The sequence below is a fragment of the Ornithodoros turicata genome, chromosome 3 (genome assembly GCF_037126465.1).
Source record: "Ornithodoros turicata isolate Travis chromosome 3, ASM3712646v1, whole genome shotgun sequence".
NCBI lineage: Eukaryota > Metazoa > Arthropoda > Arachnida > Ixodida > Argasidae > Ornithodoros > Ornithodoros turicata.
Genome location: NC_088203.1, coordinates 29,809,517 through 29,826,894, shown reverse-complemented (window position 1 = coordinate 29,826,894; position 17,378 = coordinate 29,809,517). Strand labels below are relative to the sequence as shown.

The window sequence follows — 17,378 nt, the reverse complement described above, 5'->3', positions numbered from 1 at the left end:
AGCTGAAGCTCAGGACCGTATTCGAAGGATTGAAAAAAATGTGCCCAAGTTCGACTTTCTTAAGGAGGTAGTAGTTACTGTCACTCTATGAGGAAGCATGACATCAAAATCGACGTACGTGCATAAACCGAAGGTCTGGGGGTCCCACCCCGAGAGCCTTTTTCAAGCCGAAGACCGTTCTTGAGATGGACAGTGTTTATCAATGATCCCTGGTAGGCTGACACCACTCCTGCAGGCCAGCAGACATGTCACGGAACATGCCCTTTAAAGCGTCTATGAAGGAACTGTGGCTTGAATGGCCCCGAAACGGTGAGATCGAATTCACACGGACGGGAAAACGACGGAGAGCTTCGTACCTGATGGCTGCACTGGGGATGAAAGAAGCCTGGGACAACGTAGTTGAAGATGTAGTGAAACAGCCCTTTGTGAAGTGTGGGCCATCCAGATGAAGCTAGCCTGCACAGCAATCTGTGAGCAACAATGGCACGGTCTTTGCCCAGCGTGAAAAAGGATGATTCCTCAGGGCACACGGACACAGAAGGTGACTCTGAGGACGAAGTAGAGCAACCATGACCTAAGTCATCTGAAAACAAAGTTTTATGCAGTCATGTCTCGCTTATCCGGAGTTCAGATATGCAGAAAACTCATTATCCACACTTCATCACCGGAAACGATCCTGTTACCATTGGATTTTGCCTCGGCTATCCAGAATTAGTTGTCCATGTCCGGACAGCAAGTACGGAGAACAATCTTCCAGGACCTAGGTCATTCTGAGTCCCTTAACCAGAAAAGTGTCAATGTTCTCTGTCACTGGCATGCACCGTGTTCGCATAATTCCGGAAAACTGTCACATCTCACGAAGGCATTCTGTACTGTTTGACTCCCCTCTCTTCTGAGGTCACTCCATTTTGGTGTGTGCGGTCACACGGTATCGATGGAGGACAGTAAGCGGAAGAGGTGCCCTGTATCCACTGGGCACGAGAAATCCATGTGTGAACGCCAATGTCCAGGCCGTCTGAAAGCATCGCCTGTCTTTTGGCCTATGCCAAAGGCATTTGCAAAAAGGACAAAAATATGTGCATGGGACAAGCTTTCCGAGACATTACCCTTCTTTGAACAGCAAGGTGACGCAGGTGGTACCATGGCTGTGAGCAAAATTCTGTCACACGCGTGCATACTAATTTCAAGCAGCTCACTTCGCGTGAATTTTTGAAGTAATGATCTCTTTTCCCTGCTACAAACAATACAGCGCAACAACGAGGACAAGAAGGATCACACAAACACAGATGCTGCTTCTTGTCCTCGTTGTTGTTGCGCTGTATCGTTTTTAGTATGTACCAACTCAGCCAACTCTCCGCATTAACTGACTTTTTTCCCAGTTTTCTTTTCGCGAGCTATAAAGAGGTCTCCCAAATTTTTTGGGTTTCCTCGGAAGTTCATTTGGTCCGGTTATCGGGAAACTCGTTATCCGAACGAAAAGGGACGACTCCCGAGGTGTCCGAATAATTGAAACATGACTGTGTGCGAGGAGCACTAAAAAAAAAAAAAAAAGAGAGAGAAAGACCAAACTTCTCAAACAGTGCGCTCTGCAGAATAGAAAGGGCGCTCGCACACTGTGCACGGCTACCGGTGCTCCTATGCAACGGACTGCTGTTCATTTGAACTCCCTGCGACCGTTAGCTGTCGAGTAATAGTCAGTGGACTACACACACCCCAAAGTCGTTGGTCGCGTTTCTGACTCTTTAGGAATGGAAGAGCTTGAAGAGGAGCGTCCGTGTGTGAAATTCTGTTTCAAGCTTAGCAAGAACTTCACGGAGATCATGAGAGAACTGATGTTCTGAGGCTGGAACACGAGGACAAATACATACAAAGCCTCAAGAGCCTAAGAAACTAACGATGAAAGATGGAAGTGACTGAAAAGGTTAGCCAGCTGTAGGACACAAACCCACATCTTCTGGATTGCCGCTTGCGTCGATCCTGTCATATGATTGTGTGTATAAGTGAGAAAAATGTAAGAGTGAAAGGAGGATGAGTGAGAGAGAGTGGTTGATTTGTCCCTTCAGATGACGCGTCCTTGGAAGTCGCTCGGGAGGTGTGTTAGCTTAGCTCAATTGGTAGAGCCCCGGAACGGTAATCCAGAAGAATGTGGGTTCGAGTCCTACAGCTGCCTAACCTTTTCAGTGACTTCCATCTTGCATCGTTAATTTCTTAGGCAAATTGAGGCTTTGTACGTATTTGTCCTTGTGTTCCAGCCTCAGAACATCAGTTCTCTCATGTTCAACAGTAGCCACTTGCGTCGATCCTGTCGTATGATTGTGTGTATGAGTGAGAAAAATGCAAGAGGGAAAGGAGGATGAGTGGGAGAGAGTGGTTGACTTGTCCCTTCAGATGACATGCCCTTGGAAGTCACTGAGGAGGTGTGTTAGCTTAGCTCAATTGGTAGAGCCCTGGTCCGGTAATCCAGGAGATGTGGGTTAGAGTCCTACAGCTGGCTAATCTTTTCACAGACTTCCATCATTCACGGAGATGTTTCCGTGCCTGACGGACTCATAATTCGGGAGACTGCCACAGGGGAGGGAGGGCTATGGCATTATTTTTTGCATTCGAAATAGCATTGCCACTGTATCGTGATTTCTGTACGCCCTAAGTAGCTGCTATTGGGTGGAGCTGCAATGCACTGTCATTGCTTCCATCAACTGCAATTTCAAAGACGCATCTCTCAGCTCTCCAACATCGCATTTGGCGTGGCCACAACAATTTCACCGACTATGGCAGTGGTCTTTGTCCGTCCACATCTGTAGCGCTTCGCCTCATCACATTTTGGGGACATCTTCCGGAACAGCAGTCACACGTGGTCACTTACCGCTCCGCGGCAGGTGGTGCTCAACCAGAAGGCCTGTGGAAAGGCACTTCGGGGCACTTCTGTTTGGAGAGAGCCATACGAGGAGAGAAAGCTCCTGTAGAAGACCCGAGTGACCACAGGACAACAGCACGTCTTCTCGAGAAACATGGAGACGGTGAAACACGCAATCTGCTGCAACCTCCTGCCACGAATGGTGATGCCACGAAACGCATGTTACGGGCTAATTCTTCAGGAATACGTTTGAGAGGAGAAAACCCCAAGGGCCCAATTTTCGGGGACACTGGGGGTTGCATCCGTACAACCGGGAGAACAAACGAAATTCTGAAGTCTCCGGGTAATCCTGGAGAGTTAGCAGGTTTGAGTTTCAGTTGAGTTTCATGAGCGGAACGCAGTGCCACGATTGGTTTAAACACTTCCAGGAAGGCAGGACATCGGTCACTGAGGCCTGGACGACCTCCACTTCCACGGATGACGAGTGTGCAGAAAATTAAATCCGTGATTCGGGGAAATCGCCTGTTAATGGCGCGAGAGGTCGCTGATAAAGTGGGCATCAGTGTCTGGTCGTGTCATCAAGTTTTGTCAGAAAATCCTCAAATGCGACGGGTCAGTGCAAAACTCATCCCACGCTCGCTAACAGACAATGAAAAGCTTTCTTATATCGATGGTAACGGGAGACGAGACGTGGGCTATGATACAGAAACTAAGGTGCAACCATCGCAGTGGACGGGGAAAGGGTCTCCTCAGCCGAAGAAAGTGCGGATGGGTCGGTCAAAGGTCAAGGTGATGTTGATTGCTTTCTCTCACTGCAATGACATTGTTCATCACAAATTCGTGCAACACGGTCAAATGGTTACCAAGGAGCTTCACAAAGAAGTTTCAGTATGTCTGCGAGATGCTGTGCACAGGAAGAGGCCATTACTGTGGAAGGAACAAACATGGCTCTTGCACCACGACAACGCGCCGGCACATTCCTCACTCTTGGTCCGTAATTATTTGGCCGAACACAGCGTATCAGTCACACCCCACCCTCCCTATTCGCCTGACTTGGCACCAGCAGACATTTCCTCTTCCCCAAACTGAAGACAACGCTGAAAGGACGCCGCTTTCAGACGATACAGGAAGCTCAAGAGATTGTGACCAGGAATCTACATACCATAGCAGAAAGCGCCATTCTTGTCCGTGAAGGCGAAAAAAATCAGACCTGAAGGAAGCAGAAACCCTGACACAGAATGCAAGGTGTGCAAGGTCGAGCAAGGTGTGCAAGGTCGAGAGCTATACAGACAGCAGTAAAACATTACAGTAATGATGTAGCGGATGAGACAATTACAACAATCACTTCACAAGCCTCGTAACACCCACATGGATACTTCAATGGAAAGCAAAAATGGGAAAAGTCTAGCACTCGCAAGTGAATAAGATTAGTATTTAAAAAGACTGAAACATTCTAATAATTTATTTTACTAAGAAACAAGCTTTCAGACGGAGTTCGTCCATCAGGTGCAATACAAAACAGGTTGACGAACATTCTCCAATTATTATGTCAATGAAAGAACGCAGCCCATGACATCCAAATATGGAATTCTTTTGCTTCTAGGGAGCCTCTTTAACACGAAACAATGACATTCAAAGAGCATAATCCGTGGCAGTCTCTCTTTATCCTTGGAACTGTGTCACATCATGTTCTAACGTATAGCAACACTGAATTCTAGGCACTGAAGCTGGGGAGATTTCGCTCTCCTAGCCAAAGACGGACCACACTGAGACAAGCTGCAACTCGCAAGGGAACCAGTTGCAGGAACATCACAATGACCTCACGGAGCAATACAGCACTGAAAACGTAGTGCACGTGAGAAATAGAATATTGAGGGCTTTTGGCACGGTTTGAACCGGCTATCTTGGATTTGACAAGCGAGAATATGTTTAGTATTGACCTCCCCTCTCGATATTAAAAGAAAATTACAGTGTAAGCTTCCCACATTCTAAATGGCTGATGATGCGAGACAGCAAAGTGACGTGTCGCTTTTGTCACCAACACACCGCAGGGCTGGACATGAGGGTGAAAGAGTGCAGCGAATATTCAGTCGGCTTGGAGTCTTTTAAAAACGTTCACCTTCAGCAACGTATCACAATGCATACCAAAAAAGTGTGCCTCGTATACCTGTTTATTGCCCCTAATACTTGGTAGAGATATTTATACTGAGGTTCTGTCGTGGCCACTGTTAACCAATCTCCCGTTTCCGTGGCCTCGCTCCGAATAACACTTACTACCGGAGGACAGTGGAAACAGCAGTGGACCGGTCGACCGTCACTTTGGGGGTGGTTGGTTGCAGGTATGGTACCGTTCATTGACAACGCCGGTAAGCACAACGGCCCAAACACAGTGAAAGAGGCCCAGGAAATCATTCATGCATGACTCAGATAAGCAGTCTTCTTTCACTGAGATTGAGCCATTTTTCTTTTTTTGCATACGTGTAGTCAACAAATGATACTATGCCAGCACCCGGCCCTCCCCAAAATGACAATAGACCGGTCCAATGCTGCTCTCACTGCTCCCCAATAGCCGAGCACTTATCGGAGCGAGGCCATGGAAACGGGAGATTGGTTAACAGTGGCCCCGACAGTACATCAGAGAATGGTGACAAAGAAGGTGGTGAGGAGGAAGTAAAAATTATTGTTAGAGAGGATCGAGGGTGAGAGGACTGAGGGTGCCAAAAAAAGAATAATACAAAAGGCAGTGTACAGCAGGACCGTTACCAGAGACAAAAAAACGTCGAGAGATCTCAGGCGAGCGAATTCGGTTACCGTGTCGAAGCTGACAAGCCCAGTTGAATGAGCACCTGATTTGTTTTGAAGACTTTGTCAAGAAAATGTGCTTCGCTCAGCCTATTGTGTTCTGCCTGTCTCCAAACAGGCCAAGATGGATTTTCAGACTGGCATCAAGGTCTACGCAGTTTCCCCATTGTTACTAACAACGACAGACTAATAGTGTGTGTTGGTTTTGGTGAAACAACAGCTGGGCGAACGCTAGTGCAAACGACAACCAACAGTGCGAGCAGCGAGTCTCTTACCCTTGGAGAGAATGGGTGCATTAAGTAGGTGCACCCCTTTTGGCGGACTCAAATAGGGAGTATATAAGACACGTGGCCACTGAACAGTTGAAGTAACTTTGGAGTACCTCACTGCTCGCCTGCTGATGCCACTTCCTGTTGTCTGCTCATATGGTGCACGGACGGAGGACCCACAGGCTTAGTTTAAACCTATAACAACATTCGAGGATACGACAGCGGTAGCAAAGACTTTTTCCTTGTAACAGCATACAAAATGGAAAAGATGGGACTTGTAATACCCTCGCTACACAGGCAAGAAAAATGACATTAAGTGGGTACTGAGTCAAGTATTACTGTCATTCGTGCAGCGTTCGTGGCATTGGCCAATGGCATTGTCGGAATGACATTTTCCGCGTAATGAGATCGCCGCAACTCTTGCGCACCCTTGCTCCCATTGTCTGACCACAAGGGCAATTTAGGACTTCCACAGAGCTGCTCTGTACTGCGCAATTATTTCATAAATTACACGAAAACAAGCGTGATATTCAGAAAAATCACTTGCAAAATTGCTTCTTTGCATATTTGCTTTTGGCATAGACCTCCATTCTGACAGGCAAAACGACAACGGCTATTGATTATGAAATAAAGCAAGTTTTCTCCTTTTGTGGGCTATCACGGGTACTTCCAATCTCTTTGAATGCTCTGCAAGTATCGCATCTCTTATGTGGCTAATGTGAAACCCGCATTGACATCATAGCCTTTAGTGTCATTCCAACCTGACGTGTAGCACGACTATCGCATTCGGGACCCGATTGACGTTATATGCTATGTCATTTTTTTCTGTCCGTGTCCCACGGGTATTACGGACACCATAGGAGCTGTTTAATGTGAAGATGTCTGCATTACAGCAATGAATTTCCCACAAATAACCCCCGACATCTGCGTGGAAATTGTCCACTACTAAAAAAGTGTGACAACAGTTACTAAGTATATGCAGGGTCTTCGTTTTCAGGTTAAACCAGATTTTTCACGATAGTTCCCCCCAAACAAATTTTACGGAACTCGGGTAAAACCCGATATCTACCAGAAATCCTTGAGGTCCTTTAACTTGTCATTCTTGGTAAACCGTCGGAAAAGTGAATCACAATATCAGCAGAGAGAGCTATTTATGACTATTTATGACATTTATCCTCCTTTTATATTCCCCTCCTGCAGAAGTCAAAGAAGAGCTTTTGTGAGCTCGGACAAACGTTTGAATACCGTGTCATTCACTACCCCAGTTCTGAGGGGAAATATAAAGATTCTTGTTGTTTTGTCCCAGTGTCACAGCAGTGGCTTCTTTCGTATGCCTTTCGCTTCACCCGAAAATTACCCGGTGACATATCAAACAGAGATCATAGCGCCTGATTTCTCCCCGAATTCTCCTGTGTAAATAGCACCCGATTTTTCCCTCCCGAATTTAAAAAGTCACAAAACCCAAAAACGAAGAACCCTAAGTATACATCACGGAAAATCTGAAGCACCCAGACGCTTGTCGTCCGCTTCCATGCGCCCAAATGGAACGGGACTGTGAAAAGCGGCTCACATTCCCATGTGCGCGAGTGGTGCTTGCGTCGCGTTAAGCGAGTGGAGTTTGAAACACTCAGGCCACGGAACACCTACTGAACACATTCAATGAGGTCACCTTTCTTCGGAAAGATTTTGGGGGCAGCCTCAGTAGGGTCAGCTGAAGCTGAATGCTGTATCTGTGCTGTCCGTTCGTGTTGTAAGCCCAAGAAATACCCTGACCTCCCGTTGCTGAGAAACAGTCTGCAACACGCTCTAGCATAGTCAGGAGACATGTCACCTTTTTTGGTACATACTGCAATATGAGATAAACAATTTTGCAGCATATTTTCACACCCATTGAGTACATTAAGTAAACGCTCCTCACAGACTCACAAAGCACCAACCCCCTTAGAGTCCCTTTAAAGGTGTACAGAGGGCCATCCCAAAAATTTTCAGATTAAGACATCCGATGAAAGTGTGTGTGTCATTTTACCGAATCGGGCGAAAAGTTCTGATGTGCGCAATTTGTTTCCCAGAAAAAAAAACTCACATAAACGTAGCTATATGCGTTCACCCTTAACTCGCCACTCCGGGTATAACAAGGAGAAGGTACGATGCCATGTCACCGATGACGTTACAGCGGGAACTCGTTCTGGTTCGCCCGTCAGTGGAACCCAACGCCCAGTCCCTTTGCTGCCGTAAACCAGTTTTGCCAGTTCTCCCGGAGAATTGGGGATAGAAGGAGCTAGCGAATAATGACCGAGCAAGGAGTAACGCTTTTTCGGAACCCCGAACAGGTGAATAGCAGACAACATTTTTCTGGACCAATCAGCGCGAGGTCCCAGGCAGATCACAGGCTGGTACTGCTTTCCACCGCCGTTGCACATGGCTGCTTCTTGCCGCAACTTCTGCGATAATTGTGACTCTGTGGTGCGAATTACTTCGCACGGTGCATCTTACTGGCCTACTCATCAGTTTTAGAGGAAGAAAACACGGTGTTAAAAACAACTTCTGCGCTACTTAAGACTCCCGTGATGTTTCACGTCCGCTTTCATCAAATTACAGCTGGTATAAACTTTTTCCCGTGGCCCCGTTGACCTCGCTGTGACGACGGTCTACTGTAACTATATTTTACATTTGTCCACCACAACTACCGGGAGATTGCAAGAATAATCTGGACCTTACCTACCAGATCCTCTAGATATCAAAGGCATCGGATGTTGTCATTCTATTATCTAGTGTCAACTACATACATGCTTTGCACCCCCTTGGAATCCCTTTGCCCTCCCCTGGAAAAAGTTCTCGGAATGCCCGTGCCTTACTTCTGAAATATGTGCGATTTGTCCTGTGGCCACAGATGTCTGCACAGTGCACTGAGATATAGCCACATGCAAGCAACAGCGGTGTGACATGCACATTACTTGTGCTTTCAGCAGCACGGCACGATGAAATCTCACCTTGCGCACTCGTACCTAATGTCGGGATGTAGCCTTTGGATTGTTCATAAAAATCTTGAGAAGTACCGTTTTGGCAGACGCCAGGACATAGGCACGACCTTGATGCAAGGGGAAGTGCTGCATTGCAAGAGAAAAGGTCAAACATGCAGCAGCATTGGGTGTGACACAAACCGTTGTTTGTACAGTGCTGGACAAAAGTTCATGGAACATGCACTGGCGGATTCCTTCCTCAGAGTGACACGCTAGCAGCGAATGGTACCACACGGACTTTCAAACAGGCGACTGGGTTGCCCAGGCACATGTCTGCAGGTCTGCCCCCATTCGCTGCTAGGGCGTCACTCTGAGGAAGGAATCCGCCAATGCGTGTTCCGTGAACTTCTGCCCAGCACTGTACAGGCGTTGCCATGCTTAACCGTAGCGTGGGAGTGCATGGCCTGCTTGCATCGATGCTGTGCTGGAGACTCCAGGGCCATGGTACATGAGCACCTCCTCTCGACAGGATGAGGTCCGGGGAATCTGAGTAGTAGCCTAGTAGGGTGTACCACCTGCTGTGCAGTGTCACCTAGTGCTCTCGCCCAACAGGCACAACACCGTGTGTGTGCGTTATCTAAATGCAGGGCACATTATGAGGAGGATTACTTTGAGGTGTATCGAAGCACTGTAGGCTCACCCATGTTTCCTCTGAGCATTGTGTTCACTATGACATGTGTTATCACACAAATTTTCATTTGTTTGTTTCATGGTGCTGAGGAAAGATTCGGCAATGTGTTTGTGTTTGATGCAAATACTCCAGAGACACACTGATATTTTTACTGGTATACCAATTTCCTTATTGCTGAAGTGCCTGCAGTGTAGATGACCAAAGAGGTGAGAGTCCCCGTCGAGTGGACGAACTCGTGTACCAGGGCCCCGTAGTCTCCACCCCAGCGCCGACGCAAGGCGGTGCTGGTATGTAAGCACGCTCGCATACTATGGCTAAACGTGGCAAAATCCCATGGAATGGTACTTCTGGTTGTGCATTTGGGTGAGCAAAAACGAGAGTGAAATCCTCTCCCCCAGTGTAAATCTCCCATACAACACCTCTCAAAGTATTTTTCTGGCTATGCCACTGTTCTGCATCAACATTAGTGCATGCATGGTATGCCATGAATGAAGCATTCTCATTCGGTGTCACAGGTGATAGGTCTCTGAGAACATGGTGCAAAATGCAGTATTAAACTTTGTGTTGGTACCATATGGTCGTCGACCTGCTTCAAAAATTTGCCAGCTTTCTACACTCGTGTCAGCTGATGATCATTACTCACATTTATCATTGTTCCGCATATTTTGCGCGGAAGTGTTTATGGCACCTTAATTATCGGGGAACGCGAGCTAGCGAATGCAAAGGCTTGTCGTGCTGTTGAGGTTGTGCTTTGATTTGCACAACGCACAAACCGGAAAGAAGCTTGACGTTCCGAGTCACATCGCGGCGTCAAGCACTACAGGCCGATAGCGGTCAATTCAAACATCAACACATAAAGTATGTCATACTGTCAGGAAACCAAAAAACAATTTTACATATACTACACCTTTGACTAAAACAAGGGCGGTTTTCTAGTACTGTACCTAATTATGAAAATTGACAGGTGAGCCTGCACACGGCATGGCATGCCTTCGGACAGGGTCACACGAACATCTAAGTGCATAATGTATCGGCTTTGAAAGATTTAAACAAAACGAAAAAGAGCACCCCATAGATATTCAAACAGAGGAGGAGGAAGTCAAGAACATATTTTCTGAACTCTTTACATCAACGCCTCTCACACTTAACTGAAATCGAACTTGCGTGGTTGCGCTTCTACCAAAAGTACCGCGGCTACGGTATGAAATGTTCCACCTGGCTTCACAACTTGCCACTTACGTTTAGATTGCTGATGCGTTGCAAGCGAATGGGACACGAGCACAAATAGGCATAAAGTGGTAAGGCAGCTAAGGTGCTAACAACAAGTTGGATGCCGCTTTTCAATCCATGAAGTTCGAACACATCACAGAAACGACAGAAGGCAGAAGGACGACGTAGTGTGAGAGAGAGGGAAATCTCACGTCGGAAGATGAAAGGATGAAAGGTGTCACTCTAGGTGGCACCAGTGTCATCTGCTTCTCGCTCAGGTCCCCCAAGGTCGCCATTTTCCCATGTATTTGTTCCTATCCCGATGCGTGCAATGCCGGAGGCCGCCCTTAGATACCCCATTGTTACCAGACGTTGGCTTGCGTGGATTGTAGCGCGCTAAAGATCCAGTTCAAGCACAGTCCAAGCCAGGCCAAGTCACCGAAGGAGAAATGGACGACTGCAGCGCCTGCGGCGCCTGGTACGACAGGTACGCTATGTGATGCACGCAGCCGTGCACTAGATCCTTCCGATCGCTGAACACGTTTAAAAACGGGGCCAAAAAGTGAAACACGACAGAGAAAGTTGTTATACGCGTCTTATTTGGACATATAAAGACTAGATTCATTCGCAGAAACAACAAAAACATTTTGCCGCTAAACTTAGCGGGCTGAAGTGATCCGGAACGGCAACAGCGGGGTATCTAGTGGCGGCCTTCTTCGTTGCACGCTTTTCCGAGGTGAGTTTGGGGGACCTGTTCTCGCTGTTCTCGCCGCTGCTGCTCTGCTATGTTTGCCCTTTCTTTTCCTTTCTTCCTTCTTTCGGCGATGAGCACCCAGCGACTTTGTCTGCGGCGTGGCGATGTTCACCTCCTGTAGAATGGGTACGGCAAAAAGCGCGATGAGACAGTTAAACGAAACCACGTGGGCCGTGACCTGTACGCGTCTTCTTCCTTTCTCTTTTTTCTGTTTTCCACTTTCCTCTAGCTCCATTGAACGCACAAAACGGAGCACCTGTTGAACCTAGAATAGACAATAGGAATGAAACATGATGTTGTTCTATCAAGATTACGTTCATTCGTACAGGGTGGGTGCTCTAAACGGTCAGTCACATACATTTTCGTGCGTGACGTGATGCTTCCTTGATCAATACCTCGTTGACGCACAGACTTCCGCTGCCTCATAGTAATACATTTATGCGAGAAAAACCTACGAAAAAATTGTGGTAACGAAGCACTGTGTAGCAAAATAAATACGACCACGCAAACTTTAGCCTCAATCCATCGGTACTAGCGCATAGGTAATGCGCGAAGACGAAAGTTTGAGTGGTCGTATTTATTTTTTAGTGATGCATGGCAACCATGATTTTTTCATACATTTCTTTGGCACAAATTATTTACTGTGTGGTGGCGGAACTCTGCCTCTCAAGTACATATAGCGTCACAGGCGAACATAAATATGGCTGACCCTTCATCCTTCGGTGCTCGCCTTTGGAATAGTCTTCCGATTTCCATACGCTCGTTAGGTAGCTTCCAATTATTTAAACGCCATTGTAAAATGTATTTTCGCGACACATAGTACATCCGTCACGGGTCCTGACAATGAGACTAGTCCGGTCTACTGTTCACATTTCCTTGTGTTAATCCTTAGCTGACACTGACATGTTTTCTTTTTTTTCTTTTTTTCCCATTTTTTCTTTTTTTTTTCTTCTTATAACAGCATTGTAATATGTATAATAATATGTTAATAGCATGTAGTGCTGTCTTATGTAACGATGAATGTAATTTTTACGTGTAATAATGTTTCCCCACACGTTCATTTTATGCATCACTGATTATTTATAAGGACCGATTTACAGGGCCTGCCCTCTCGGTCCTTTATTTGCTTATATGTACGTTTTTGATGTTTTCAATAAACTATTGAACTATTGAACTATTGACCCACCCTGTACATGGGTCATTCCACACCAGATGTCCTGAGGGCGTCGCTCCGACCACCTTAGATCTTCATGAAAAAATTAAAATAATAATGAGTGGACTCTCCAGAAATTCTGAAGTCCAATTACTAACGGTCTCGAGTATACAGTCCCCTCAAGTTCCGCTAAATGACGCCAACCCTATTTTACGTATGATTTTTTTTCTGAGCTTCTAACGAAACTCACAAGCCACTGTAAACTGTGAACTCTGGGCAAAGAACAGGTCCATACAACCGTGGCATTCAAATTCACATTTCTTATAATTACGATAGTTTTTCTGATACGCGAATATGACGAAACAACGTGATATTACTTTGGAGTGCTGAGAGTCTCCCTTTAGCCTGACCGTCACAAAAAAAAAAAAAACAATCACATGGTAGTCAATGCATGTGCCAGGGTAAAAAAAAAAGTGCGGTGAATAGACCTCTACCTGTTTGTAAACAAATGACGTCATAATGTTCGACAGCGCCACGAGTTTGGTAGAGTTGAACAACGTTCAAAGCTAGTGGCGAACAAGGTCGCACCAGAAAGTCACGGTCTTGAGGGGATTACAATGGTCCCTGAAGAGGACGCGACCTTCGGTCCAACTTTTCTTTCATTGGGGGGCAGGATACAGTGAGGGATACAGTGCTGGGCACGATGGCGAAAGCGGTGGTGGTACCAGCAGAGACGAGCCCCCGTCTGGGTGGCATCGGGAGGTGTTGGGGCAGCGGGCGAAGGAGGGCGGCGCAATGAGGGTCTCGAAGCAGAACGGCGACGAAGCCTTGGGCGATGGGAAGTAGTAAGGGACTGCAAGGCGTCCGTAAGTTGCTCCAGGCGTTGTTCGAGCCGATCTAATCGCGAGGCTTGGGACGTCGTAGTCGCAGCAAGAGTAGGTGGCTGTTGCTGAGGTGCGGAGTAGTCGGCAATTCGGTCTGCCAACGAAGCCAGCCTGTCCAACGTTAGGTCCTCAGAGCCAGCCAAAACCATTCGCATTGCCTGGGGGAGCCTCTGGAGAAACAGCTCACGCAAAAGAGTCTTCGCTTCAGTTGAGTCGTTGCGGGTACTGAGGTTCAGATGCGCTTCAGTTGAAGAGTCACCGAGAAGTTGTCTCATCCGGTGCAACATTTGCGAAGGCTTCCTGTCGCCCAAGTCCTCCTCGTTAAGCAGCTGTTGGAGTCGCGCGCGTTCAGACACCTCCATTCGCTCCAAGATGGCGGCCTTCAGAACGTCATAGGCGCGTTCAACAAGAACCGTAGCGAGCATGTCATCCAACTCCGCCGCGATTTCCGGAGGGAGGCCAGCAAGGATGTGAAAATATTTTGACTGCTGAGATTGGATATGCCGCAGATGAAACTGGGCCTCCACTTGCCGGAACCAGGAACGAGGGTTTTGTCGCCAAAAGGGAGGGAGGCGGAGGGGCGTAGCAGCCGTCGAGATCACAGGATCCTCTGCGCGCAAGGCACGGTCCCCAGCCGATGGGTCAGTCATGGGAGATGGGGACTGCCCCAGTGGGTGGATCCATTAGCTCAGAAGCGCGTAGGTCCAAACGCGGGTCACCAGAAATGTGGCAAAGGTGCCACGGAAGAAAGAGCCGACAACCAGCTAGTTCTGTGTCAGAACTGAAAGTGATTTTAATTCCAAGCGCTCGCGCTCAGGTCAGCTGAGCGCTCATCGTCGCTCACTCTAGCGAGCTGGGCGCTCGTCGTCTTTAGGCGGCGAAGATGCTACAAACACATCCAGGCGGATAGAGCAGAGAGGTATGCTTGGAGCACCTCGTACAGCGCATAGAGAGAGGTGGAAGAGGCCAAGAAGGCAATATCATCCGCATAAGTCATGATAAGAATGTCTGGCTTCAGAGGCAGGGAGCTCATCAAGATGTTAAACAGCAAAGGGGACAAGACAGATCCCTGAGGGAGACTCCTGAGCTGAGTGTGCGACCAACGCCTCCTTGCGCGTTGGTGCGACGAAGATGTAAAACGGCCATTACAGCAGAAAAACGAACGTCCGGAGAGGAACTTGCTAACCCACAAGATGACATACGGGGGGATGTTGAGGGAAGCCATGCACTGAAGGAGGATGCATTGCTCCACGCTATCGTAGGCCTTGGCAATATCTAGGGCTACCAGAGCGGACAATTCCCCCTTCTCATGTGCAAAGCAAATCTGGCTTTCAAGGTTCGCGTGGGCCATCCAAATTGAACAGCGGTGGCGAAACCCAATCTGGCTGCCATTAAGAGAAGCAGTATTCTCCAATAAAGAAGAAAGACGGCGATGCAGAATGCGCTCGATGGTCTTGCAGAGGACTGAGGTCAGGGCAATTGGACGGATCTTCTTCTTCTTCTTCTTCATCCTCGGGGAAATGGCCGTTATCCACTAAGGGCGATTGGCCAGTACCGGATGAGGATCATAGGCGTGGATTTTCCTGAACGCTAGCTATATATGTGAGGAGGAGGAGGAGGAGGTTGAGGCTTGTCGGACTAACGATAGGTATGGGATTCGCGGAGGATAGCCGTGAAGTTAAGCGCAAGAGAAAAGGTGAGGCGAATTTTCTTAACGATGACCACCTTGGCCACCTTCCAGTCTTCTTCTTCTTCCAGCTCAGATCAATGGCCGTTAGCCACTAAGGGCGATTAGCCAGGGCTAGTCGTGACGTAACACGCGGAGCGCGCTCAGACCAACACCCTAACGAATCCTACCTAAAACGAACTGATCCTACTGTCTACCCTAGCGCGGAGGGCACGATGGGAAGCAGAGTGAGCGGCAGCCAGTATCACACAAAACTATAAGCGATCAGATAGAGTGAGAAAAGCAGCCACATTAGACGCTACGGCCCAGCTCCACCTCCCCAAATGAGAAGCCCCAAATGATAGAATGGAGGTCAGGCGGAGAGGGGCACCTGCTCTGGCCAGAGGGCGAACCAGGTAGTCTTGACGAAGGCGATCGAAGCGGTGGCAGTAGAGAAGGAAGTGCTCCACAGTCTCGTCCTGACCACCGTGCGAGCACGCCGGCTAATTGGAGACTCCAGTTCGGTGTAGATAAAAGTCGAGAGGGAGGGCAAGGCACTGGAGGCGTGTAAGGAGCACCTCGATGTGGCGAGAAGCGCAGCAGTGGGGCTGCCATGAGTAGGAGAGGTGGGCGTATCGGGGGGGGGGGGGGGGAACAAGGCGGAACCCAGTGAGCTGCAAGAACCTCCGATACCTGGCTTTAGCAACGTCAGCCAGAGGGGGGAGAACAGTGAGCATCGGGCCAGAGAGTGACGCCTTGGCTAGGCTGTCTGCCGCCTCGTTGAGCGAGAGACCACGGTGCCCCGGTATCCAGGTGAGCACAATCTCTGAGACGTGAGACGGAGCAAGGGAGGCGAAGAGCTGCTGCTGCGGGCTTGACGGGTTAGAGAGAGAAGAGATAACGGACAAACAGTCAGACAGGACTAGGACAGAAGGGACCAGGGACCATCCTTACCGCAAGGGCAATGGCGAGAAACTCACTTTCGAAGGCTGGGGTGTACTTAGGCAGGCGGACAGGTATTTTGGCGTCAAAGCGAGGGCAGACTATGCCTACGCCAGCCCGCTCCTCCGAAACGGACGCATCGGTTGCAACCGCTAGGTGGTGAGGAAAACGGTTGATATGGCCGGAGAGGAGGGCTTCCAACCTGGCCGGATTGGCGGAGGTGACGACGGGTTGGAAGGCGTCAGCGGAGAGCACCAAAGGGCTCGGCCGGGGGGAACCATGTGAGGAGATATCAGTCAGCGATACCCCTAACGGCGTCAGTAAGCGCTGGGTGAACACTAGCTGCGGGGTGTCTGACTTGCGCCACCGCCTAGTCAGCCACTGTGGCATGTCCCTGAGGGCCGCCTTCCAGTCGTCTGCGAACCATGACTGCTCGAGCGACACTTTATTGTCCTCTTCCTCTCCTGCCCACCACACAAGTTACAAAGAAAAAAAAGAACTTAATTACAGTAACGAGTTACCTTGAACTCTAAGTCTACACTGCGTTGCCGAAAGGGGGCAAGGTACAGACATGCAAATTTGACATCACTTTAAAGCAGGGTGTCGAACCGAACCCGAACCCGAACCGAAAACCGTACCCGAACCGTTATTTTTGCCGGAACCGAACCCGAACCCGAACCGAAATTTTCATGACACTGTTGAACCCGAACCGGAGCAGAACCGTAAAAAATAATAGCGGTAACCGGTTCGCAACAAAACGGTTCGGACATAAAAGAAGTCAGCATAAGAGTTCCTCTCTATCCCCGAACGAAGACACATTGGTATCATCATCACGCGCCTATATCATAAATTTCAGAAATGTTCACCTAGCAGTCAGACGACGACGTATAGTAAGTATACTTTCAGCGTCTTTTTAACATGTTGAAGCGCAGTTGTCCTTGTGAGTGCCGCGGCTAGCGCTCCACGCACGCGGTGCGGCGTCTACTCTTCAGAGACCAGGTGCCACGCGGACGAATGAAACACGAATGGAGTAGGCCAGTTATATAGCTCTACAGGACGAATATGTGATCAAATAAGCGCCCAAGATTTCCCTTTACACGTGAGCTGCACAAATTAAACAAGTCAGAAACATGAGAACTGGAGAAGGAGCGTACGCAGAACGGTGCCTGTTTGATTGGTCGTGCTTTGAAAAGT

General features: G+C 48.4%; 3 protein-coding genes across 13 annotated transcripts in view; 1 reads left to right on the top strand and 2 right to left on the bottom strand.

Annotated features, from left to right (window-relative positions):
• Nucleotides 1-11,126, bottom strand: part of LOC135388358 (uncharacterized) — a 43,897-nt gene extending 32,771 nt beyond the window's left edge. For 2 of the 10 annotated variants that reach the window (XM_064617869.1, XM_064617864.1), the window contains exons 1-2: nt 10,816-11,057; nt 8,916-9,032 (exon numbers count right to left, since the gene is read on the bottom strand). The gene's annotated coding sequence lies outside the window, so the exon portion shown is untranslated. Of the gene's footprint in view, nt 1-564; nt 584-7,594; nt 7,772-8,915; nt 9,033-10,725; nt 10,744-10,815 lie in introns of those variants that run through there. The other 8 variants (XR_010421334.1, XM_064617867.1, XR_010421337.1 and 5 more) reach the window with 8 other exon arrangements.
• A 337-nt stretch (nt 11,127-11,463) lies between these two features.
• LOC135388360 (uncharacterized) overlaps nt 11,464-17,378 on the top strand; it is a 60,949-nt gene continuing 55,034 nt past the window's right edge. The window contains exon 1 of one of the 2 annotated variants that reach the window (XM_064617872.1): nt 11,464-11,521. The gene's annotated coding sequence lies outside the window, so the exon portion shown is untranslated. The remainder of the gene's footprint in view (nt 11,522-17,378) is intronic. The other variant, XM_064617873.1, reaches the window with a different exon arrangement.
• LOC135389252 (uncharacterized) lies at nt 13,288-14,226 on the bottom strand. The gene has a single exon (XM_064619317.1). The coding sequence runs from the start codon at nt 14,224-14,226 to the stop codon at nt 13,288-13,290; it is 939 nt and encodes a 312-aa protein (XP_064475387.1).

Excerpts from the sequence above, each read along its gene's own strand:
- LOC135389252 (XM_064619317.1), bottom strand. The coding sequence starts at position 14,226 with ATGACTGACCCATCGGCTGGGGACCGTGCCTTGCGCGCAGAGGATCCT.